This window comes from Aricia agestis, chromosome 6 (assembly GCF_905147365.1).
Source record: "Aricia agestis chromosome 6, ilAriAges1.1, whole genome shotgun sequence".
Taxonomy (NCBI): Eukaryota; Metazoa; Arthropoda; class Insecta; order Lepidoptera; family Lycaenidae; genus Aricia; species Aricia agestis.
Window position 1 is genome coordinate 1,673,919 of NC_056411.1, and position 9,839 is coordinate 1,683,757.

General features: G+C 36.3%; 1 protein-coding gene across 1 annotated transcript; it reads left to right on the top strand.

Moving 5' to 3' along the window:
* Nucleotides 1–3,137: 3,137 nt before the first annotated feature.
* LOC121727898 (vitamin K-dependent protein C-like) lies at nt 3,138–9,483 on the top strand. The gene is made up of 8 exons (XM_042115941.1): nt 3,138–3,198; nt 3,368–3,481; nt 5,794–5,902; nt 6,902–7,038; nt 8,138–8,212; nt 8,326–8,408; nt 8,757–8,879; nt 9,274–9,483. Exons 1-8 carry the CDS (start codon nt 3,150–3,152, stop codon nt 9,403–9,405), a joined length of 822 nt encoding a protein of 273 aa, XP_041971875.1. The 5' UTR covers nt 3,138–3,149; the 3' UTR covers nt 9,406–9,483.
* Nucleotides 9,484–9,839: the final 356 nt, after the last annotated feature.

Consider the following 9,839-nt stretch of genomic DNA (forward strand, 5'->3'; position numbering starts at 1 on the left):
ATTTATCTGTAAGTATGAAGTCTATAATTTTGTCCTAAAATCTGTCCTCACAAATCATTTCATTAGTAATTTATGTTATCGTGAAGTCTGCATGTCTAGAAGATTATCAGTCTCGAATTTCCATAGTAAAAACTCTATCTAACTCACGGTGGTCTATCAAAAGAAGCCTAAAACGCAGCATAGCTAAGACGGCGATGATGCTAACAACGGGCTAAACAGTAAAATTATCCTTGCAGATTTTTTATCGCATGCCTGTGGATAAACATCGCCGGCTAACGAGGCGGCCATGTAAACTGCACATTGTGTATCTAATGGGACTAGGGATGTGCGACGAACGAGAAAATGTATCGATACGATGAATTTATCGATTCTAGATAACTTGAAGCGATAGTTCGACAACAAATTTTGTATATGTCGTAGGATGATTTGATAAATCCGTGTTTTCGCGAAATCCCTAGAATTTTCGCGAAAACACGGATTTATCAAATCATCCTACGATGTCGTAGGATGATTTGATAAATCGAATTTTCGCGAAAATTCTAGGGATTTCGCGAAAACACGGATTTATCAAATCATCCTACGACATATACATTTGTGACGAGCCAGCAGTTGCAGAGCTGGTATATTGCAACTAGTTTGAACATCAAGAGACACAGAATTGGAAGCTAATACTTTAAAATTCACCGATATGAATAAAAATTAATATATTTTGTTAGCTTTGCTTTAGCGACTGGAGAACGAACGGCTGAACCAATTTTACTTATTTTAGTCTTGAAATATTAATGGAAGTCCTTTGGACGAAGAAGGTTTGTACGATATAATGTTATGTTAGGATGATTGTGTCAGTGTATTACGTACATCCAAGCAAGCGCCCTTTAATCTGTGTCCAAAAACCGACTCTTCACCGGATCGGATACAAGCGTCCACAAGCTCACGTAAGCCAAGCCAGGTACTCTCTTTTCACGCTTGTGCTTGTGGACGCTCGTCAAGCCTTGGCAAGCATGGAAAGGCAGCATATGCATTCAATAAACACAACATTTTTCATGACGCAAAAACCATGCCATTCGGGCAACGGGCCACCGTAAAACGAAAAACGCCCAAAAATTCGCCTGATTGCTACAAACTAAAATCATCGATATCGATATACGGAACAACACTACCTTATCCTGTCTCGATACAGTTGATAAGGTAATTTGAAGCATATTCCGCAGCGATTAATAATAATAAAGTGAATAAACGCTCGCGGCTTAGTCGGACTAATAGATGGTTATTGTGACAATTATTACTAATCTTGTTAAATAAATTTACATAATCAATATAAGATTCATATTAATAATACTATTAGACTTATTTATGCAGTCGTTAATCACGGGATTAAAAATGTAATAAAATGTATTTAACGCTACTGTAAAATGTTGTACACCTACAGTGGCGCCTGGTGGCTTACCATACTTGTTATTTTATTAGACCTCGCTAAGAAAAAGTTTCTTACTAATATTATAAATGCGATTATGTGCATTTCTGTCTGTCAATCTGTTACCATTTATGCTTAAACTTTTGAAGTAATTTTAATGAAAATTACCATGCAAAAATATACTTATTTTGAATCCTGAGTAAGGACATGTAAAAATATTTGTTAATCCCGAAATATGTAAGGCTGAAGGCACGATAAACTTATTATTAAGGGGCAACAAACTTGCGGAAAATATTTTTAACATTAAATAACACGTGTACATAGAGTTGTTTTTAAAAGCTTTTATTTAAAATTTAATATTATAATTTAAACATCAGAAGGCTAAAAAATTCTGCTTGATTGATTGGAGTGAACAGCAAAATATTTCAAAATCAGTATTTGCTAAAACACTAAATCACACAGAAACTTTTTGTTAGTACTTTAATAATTCAACATCTTATTGTTTTTCGTTCTCAACTGATCAATATAATTGAAAGGCGAACAAAAACGATGTTAACAAGAAAAATATTTGTGCACGACTAACAATATCTCTTTCGGACCAACATAAAAAGCATTTGAAAAGTATTCTCCACTTAGAACCACATAGTTATTGGTCAAAATGTTTTGTATTACACCTTAAAAGTCAATATTTTCTGTGTTCTATTTAGCGCTTAATATTATAAACTTATTGCCTAATTAGAATTATATTATAGTATGTAAGATATTATATCTGTTGTTATTCCAAATCAAAACTTTTTTTTAATCCAATAAATTCAATGGTTACACGTTTATTAAAATTGAATACTGTATACATATTTTTTTGGAATAATTATGTTTCTACAAGTATATCTACGAGTAAAACACAAAATCAATACAATGAGTATTTCTAATCAGATCACGCCCGTAACTTAGTTGCGCCAAAATTCGTTTAAAGCGCATGAACTATACATTTGTTCGGGGTAAAAAGTATCTTATGTCCTTTCGCGGGACTCTAAGTATACCAAATTTCACCAAAATCAGTTCAGTGGTTTGGGCTTAAAGGAGTAAATATTATGTCCCTTTGTGTCCGATCTCTCATTGCTAAACGTTTTGTTCGTTTAATATTTGTGAGCCTTTACACAAATATTTTCGATGGTAGATTAAAAAAAATTACCATTGAATTTAGCAAGAGCCAAGTGGAACCCATCAGGTCTAAGTTAGCAGACGTCCGAGTCTAACACGGCTCTATACCTTATTTTGTATCCAGCACTTGTGTCACATTACTGAGGAGTGAGCACTGAGCTACATCGAGGATTCTCTATTGTTTTAAACAATTTATGGATCACTTTTCACGATCAACATTCAATGTATTTGACAGAAGTTTGTAGTTTTGTGATGTTTTAGGGCTTTGGCTTCACATCTAAAAACGGTAAAATCTTTTCTATTTTTCCGTCTGTCTGTCATTAGATGATGTATATTTCTGGTGTCACGATAGCATCCTATTTTTTTTTGAAACTACCTATTAAAGTTTTTTTTTAATAAATAACTTTTTTGCTTTTCTTTAGTACCCTTCTGAACGAGTACTTAGATGGTTACATTAGAGAAATAGTAAGCAGATTTCGATTAGAATTTAATAGTTTATTTCAATCAGAAATACGTGCTATAAATTTTGAATTTTAATTAATTTTGAAAGTTTTTATCAGTACCTAATCTGGTCATGACTGTAAATATTAAATTACTAACTTTAGTATGTGTACTTTATTCGTGTAAGGACGTTTAAAATTCTCTTGTTGTTAATGATATTGGTCTTTATTTACCGATATCCGAAATGAAAATCGAGAAATTAAATAAATTCCAATATCATTATTAGCGGATCCTATTTGAAACATTTTTTTCTTACAAGACAAAAAAATGTTGACACGATTCTCAATTCAGTACATCAGACGTCTTCTACAAGATGGTGCGACAAAAATCAGACCTTCCACAGAGAAGGGGTGATCGGGGAGCGCGGCGTCTTCCCGTGGCTGGGAGTGCTACGGGTTCATATTCGTAAGGCTTTTATTACAATCAAATCAGAGTTACTTTACTTATGAGTTTCTATTAGAGCGCTCATTTTATCGTTGGTTCTTTCTGGGATGAAGTAATAGTTAATTTTAATAATAAGGACACGGTAAAATGAAATATCATATTATACAGCCCGTGCTACTGATATTTCAAAACGCTTGTATGAAATATCAGTAGCGCGGGCTGTAGCGATGCTACGACGACGGAACGTTATAATAATTTACGACTAGACTACAAAAATATAATATAACTAACTTTTGCCCGCGGCTTCGCTCGCGTGGAATTCGAAAATCGTGTACAATACGAATATTCTTGCAAATCTCCTTTAGAAACATGATATTTTTCCAAGACCAAAAGTAGCCTATGTTACTCTCTATCCTTTCAACTAAGTCGATGCTAAAAATCAAGCCAATTGGTTGCTTCATTAGGCTGCGAAGAAAGGACAAACAAACAAACAAACAAATACACTTTCGCATTTATAATATTAGTATGGATAGCTGTTTCCCGTAGGCGTTACCATAGTATAATAACGGAAATGGATAATTCTCTCCTTTTTATGGTCCCTTACTCAAATGGTAAAAAACGGAAACCGATTACAAAGATATAATATCAGCCTGTCCGTCTGTCCATATCCAGGCAAAGCCTCCCTCATATTAATCAAACGACACGCAAAATCTGCATGTTTAGTTTTGGTTAGATTAATTTCACTTTTAATAAATAACTTACTTTGGTTCTAAAGAAGGAGAAGTAAAACTCAACACTAACGACGCAACACCATTTAGCTTAGCAACATTACCAGGAGGGGGGGGGGGGGGGGTTTGGGGGGGCGCAGCCCCCCCAAGTAAGGGTATGGGCAAAACCTCCCGCATATTAATCAAACGACACGCAAAATCTGCATGTTTAGTTTTGGTTAGATTAATTTCACTTTTAATAAATAACTTATTTTGATTCTAAAGAAGGAGAAGTAAAACTCAACACTAACGACGCAACACCATTTTGCTTAGCAACATTACCAGTAAGTGCAGAGGCAAAGCCTCCCGCATATTAATCAAACGACACGCAAAATCTGCATGTTTAGTTTTGGTTAGATTAATTTCACTTTTAATAAATAACTTACTTTGATTCTAAAGAAGGAGAAGTAAAACTCAACACTAACGACGCAACACCATTTTGCTTAGCAACATTACCAGTAAGTGCAGGGGCAAAGCCTCCCGCATATTAATCAAACGACACGCAAAATCTGCATGTTTAGTTTTGGTTAGATTAATTTCACTTTTAATAAATAACTTACTTTGATTCTACAGAAGGAGTAAAACTCATCACTGACGATGCAACACCATTTTGCTTAGCAATATTATCAGGAGGGGGGGGGGGGGGGTTGGGGGGGGCGGAGCCCTCCCAAGTACCGGCCGGAGGCAAAGTCCGGAGAATTAAAACTCAACACTAACGACGCAACATGTTTTTGCTTGGCAACATTACCAGGGGGGGGGGGGGGGGGATTGGGGCGGCGCAGATGCTAAGTTTGAATAAGGCATATATATCTGCAAAAACCGTATTCAAATCGGATCAGTAGTTTTCGTGTTAAAGAAAAAAGTTTTATACAAAATCTTGCCCCCTCTCTTGTCCCCTTTTATACACCAGATGTTAAATTGAAAAATACAGTTAATAATATGAAGTTAGTCCATTGAAGAAAATAGTTTGATACAAAATTTGACTCCCTCTTTGGTCCCCTTAGAGGGGTGAGGGGGGAAAAATTTATACACCAGATGTTAAGTTGGAGGAAGATAAATATATCTGCGAAAACCGTATTCAAATCGGATCAGTAGTTTTCGTGTTAAAGAAAAAAGTTTGGTACAAAATCTTACCCCCTCTTTTGACCCCTTGGAAAGGTGGGGGGGAAAATTTTTGTACACCAGATGTTAAGTTGGGGGAAGACAAATATATCTGCGAAAACCGCATTCAAATCGGATCAGTAGTTTTCGTGTGATGCTGGAACAAACATACATACAGACAGACAGACAGACAGACAGACAGACAGACAAAAAACTAACCACAGTTTTGGCTTCTATAGCGATGTAGTAACAGCCCCCGCTTATTATTTTTTGGATATCTTTAATGCACATAATTGTCATTTCTACAGTTTTATTATATGTATAGATATACAAAGGCATTTTAATGACGAATAATAGTCTGCTATCAGAAACTCTGCTGTCAGAAATATCGCACAAAACAAATTAAATTAAAGTAAGTGCATTAATTTTGCTAAATAAATCAAACAATTTTTTAATGTATTGCAGATCAGAGAAACAAATTCAGTGTAGCTCTGACAGGTATAGTTCTGGTAAAGAAGGACTACGCCATCGCAAGCGCGCAGGACATCAGCCAGGTGCCAAGAAGACACATCATGTAAGACCAAGAACTAGTACAAAGTTTAAAGTGAAAATAGTAAGTTCCTAATCTTTTTTGATCGTAGTGATTTATTGCAAGTACTACTTCGAGTAATGAAGCGTTTGTTTTACGCACACATGCGTAACGAAACTACGCCTCACGGCATGTTGTCACCGCACAAACATGAACGTATGTGTGATTCACTACATACACAAACCCAAAACCCAGCTTAACTTTTTCTTTCACAATACTCTGAATTCATGAAGAATATTTAAGATTAGCTGTGCCCGTGACTTCGTTCGCATAGAATAGTTTTACCTGTCAAGTATAAAATTTAGTTTTTATTATTTTTAGCAATATTCCGCGAAATAAACTTCCACCTTTAAGTACGCATAGGCATGCGTACAGCACCTCCCTCCTCCCACACTGCCTATGCGTACACTTGCATGCAAGAACCTGCAAACACCACCACCACACAAGCAATAATGTTAGCAAATCCTATGCTCACCGATTTTAAATAGTAAATGGAATCAGTCGTTACTTTGCGGAAATCCTCTTCTAAAATCTGTGCGGAAATCCATAGCTTAAAATTTAGTTTGTTATCATTTTCCGCAAAGTAACGCCTGATTCCATTAACTATCTCAAATATAAATAATTTTCCCCGCTTTTTTCCACATTTTCCAATGTTTCTTCGCTCCTTTTGGTCCCAGCGTGATGTTATGTAGACTAAAGTCTCTCCAACACAAAAATAATTTTTCAATTCGAACCAGTAGTTTCTGATATTAGCACGTTCAAACAAACAAACTCTTCGGCTTTATAATGTCAGTATAGATATTATTAATTCTATGTAGAGCGGACAGCAGAGCCATGTTCGTCGTTCGTGACTTCACGCAGTGGTTCTGTGGTGTCAAGGGGGTGACGGTTCATCCGGACCAGTAGTTTCTGATATTAGCACGTTCAAACAAACAAACTCTTCGGCTTTATAATGTCAGTATAGATATTATTAATTCTATGTAGAGCGGACAGCAGAGCCATGTTCGTCGTTCGTGACTTCACGCAGTGGTTCTGTGGTGTCAAGGGGGTGACGGTTCATCCGGACTTCGAGTACAACACGTTTAACAGTATTGCCCTGCTGCATCTGACTAATAGTAGCTGTAAGTAGTCTAGGGTTTCACGCTTATTCTGCAGGCGGCCAGTACATTAATGTTGTATTGTAGAGTCCATAGTCCAGACTATGATGGATAAGAAACACGAAACATTTTTTTACATTATGGCCCTTCATTCTAAGAAGGACGACTATTCTGCCGTTATTTTGGGCCTAAAATCATTCAGTCAATAATATTGTATTGAGCTAGAGCTCAAAATAATATTATTTTTCCGTGGGAGAGCCATGCTTCGGCACGAATGGGCCGGCTCGACCGGAGAAATACCACGGGCTCACAGAAGTGAGCCCGTGGCGTGACCGACGTGAAACAGCGCTTGCGCTGTATTTCGCCGAGTGAGTGAGTTTACCGAAGGCCCAATCCTCTACCCTTTTCCCTTCCCTACCCTCTCCTATTCCTTCCCTACCCTCCCCTATTCCCTTCCCTACCCACCCTTATTTCCCTATTCCCTCTTAAAAGGCCGGCAACGCACCTGCAGCTCTTCTGATGCTGCGAGTGTCCATGGGCGACGGAAGTTTCTTTCCATCAGGTGACCCGTTTGCTCGTTTGCCCCTTTATTTCATTAAAAAAAAATAGTAGAAGAATACGATCCCATAGCGTTCTACGTTCAGACTGACGGACTAAACTGACCCGAAAACTTTATTTGTTGTCAACTACAAAATTATAAAATAAACATAATAATATTACAGTAAGGGTGAAGCGTGTGTGTGAAGCCAAACGAGCGTAATTTGTGAGTTGTGAGTCGCAGAATTTCAGTCGCGTAAATATCTTTTTTGTCATTTATTATACCCAAAATATTATTTTAAAAATATGAAATAAATAGGGGTGATAGACTAATACTCAGAGAAGCCAAAAATCAAATAACATTAAAAAGGGCGTAACCGGCGTTTACCCCTTTGTTGCCCGGGGCCAGCGAAATCATGACTCACAAAATTACGTTCGTGTGAATCAAACAGGACTTTTGTATGAAACTGAATGCAGCAGAATTTCTGCCAGCCGAAATTCTGCGACTCACAACTCGCAAATTACGCTCGTTTGGCTTCATCCCTATGCTGCAATATATCCCTTATTTAAATATTTTATTTTTGAGCAATCCCGCCGATATGTTGCACAGCATCTTCAGGCAAACTTGTAAACCAGCTTTATGCGATGGGATACACAGACAGTAAGTAGATTTTCTTATTTACCTATTTAATTATCTTAAATTAAATTGTATAAATTAAATTGTAAGAACCATTTTATCATCCTATTTAATACACTATTCCTTATTTTTTACAGGGAATAAAATACTGGAGAAGGAGCTGTACAAAATAAACTACGTGCAGCCTGATCTGTGTGGAGAATTTTACAATAGAGTGGGGGTGAGTCCATGTTGCATGTATTCTCCGAGAATTTTTTCCAGCCCAAAGCCTAGCGACTAAAATTTACTTGACTACCATAACCAGACCAAACAATGTGGGCCCGCCATCTGTCTCTTCTCTGATGGTACATATTTAAACAGCCAATACCCTTACAAAATGTAATATTTTTTATGTTAAGTTACTTTTTTTTAGGTTTATATTCTTAGTAGGTACAAAAAATATTTTGCTATTCACCATGTTCCCTCGATCATGGATTCCTTTAAATCTATTGTTTTCGCGGTCGAATTCGACCGCTTGGGAGTTGAAACATTAATAATTAATATTGTATAGTTTATTTCATAACCTCAGTTCAAGCAACCGTTAGCTGACGAGCAAGAGTACGTGTGTGGTGCCGCGCCGACCAACCGCGACCACTGCCGGTGGGACAGCGGGATGGTCCTGGCCTCCAACACCACTGGCTATTGGCAACTGGTAAGTGGTAGGTAAGCAATTTGAACAGAAAGTAGAAATTAAGAGTTACTTCCTTATGTCCCTTGGAGATTCTAATTATGTCATTAAAATAAATAAATATGAAAAATTTGAGAGAAGTCAAGATACCCGGATGGAACGAAGTGCACGCGCGCACGTCACACGGCTTACAACTATAACAAAAAGTGTCGTTACAACTTTTGGTTTGAATTTTTTCCGTCTAGCCCCCTTTCGCAAGCGCGATAAGGAACTTCGTTCCAATAATAATTATTATTGATGGTAAAGTCTTAAGTTACATAAAATCGTCATAAGTTCGTTTACAGGTCAATTTGAGGGAAATTTATATTTTTTATGAAATATATTCATTATTCATAATATTATATATTATCATTTTTAGGTCGGTTTCGGTGTCGGCGGTCCCGGGTGTGCGGCCCCCGCCCGCTTCATATCCACAGTTCACTATCTACCGTGGATCGAGTCGGTCATTGAACAGAACGACCCGATATATTATAATGGATATAAATATTAACTAGATAAAAACTTACGTTTTTATTATCTTCTTTAAGGTGCTACGCCAAGAAGTTTCAAACCTTTTTTGACAATTATATAAACGATACTTAAATATAGACGTATTCTAATAAACATTGAAATAATCTCAATATTTAACATCTAAGACAAGAATATACTAATATTTGATCAAAATTGTAGTTATTATCTTTAGTTTTATCTCAAGTATTACTTGTAGTTATTCTCACAAAAAATTAATTGTATTGTTTTTTTTTCTTAATTGCAATGAAATAAAATTAAATATTAGTTCTTCGAATTAATTGTAAGTTTGTTTATTATGTTAATTATTACATTAAATATTATAGTAAGTTAAGCATTTCTTATGACACACTTCTAGTAACTTATTTTTAATGAAAGGAGCAAATACCTCTAAAACAGTTGCATACGCCTGTAATT

What these genes read in the sequence shown, in the direction of transcription:
- LOC121727898 (XM_042115941.1), top strand. Translation starts at nt 3,150, where the DNA reads ATGACTGTAAATATTAAATTACTAACTTTAGTATGTGTACTTTATTCG. An exon ending in AGTGCTACGGGTTCATATTC is followed by an intron (nt 3,482 to 5,793) that starts GTAAGGCTTTTA and finishes AATGTATTGCAG; the next exon opens with ATCAGAGAAACAAATTCAGT. An exon ending in GCATCTGACTAATAGTAGCT is followed by an intron (nt 7,039 to 8,137) that starts GTAAGTAGTCTA and finishes TTTATTTTTGAG; the next exon opens with CAATCCCGCCGATATGTTGC.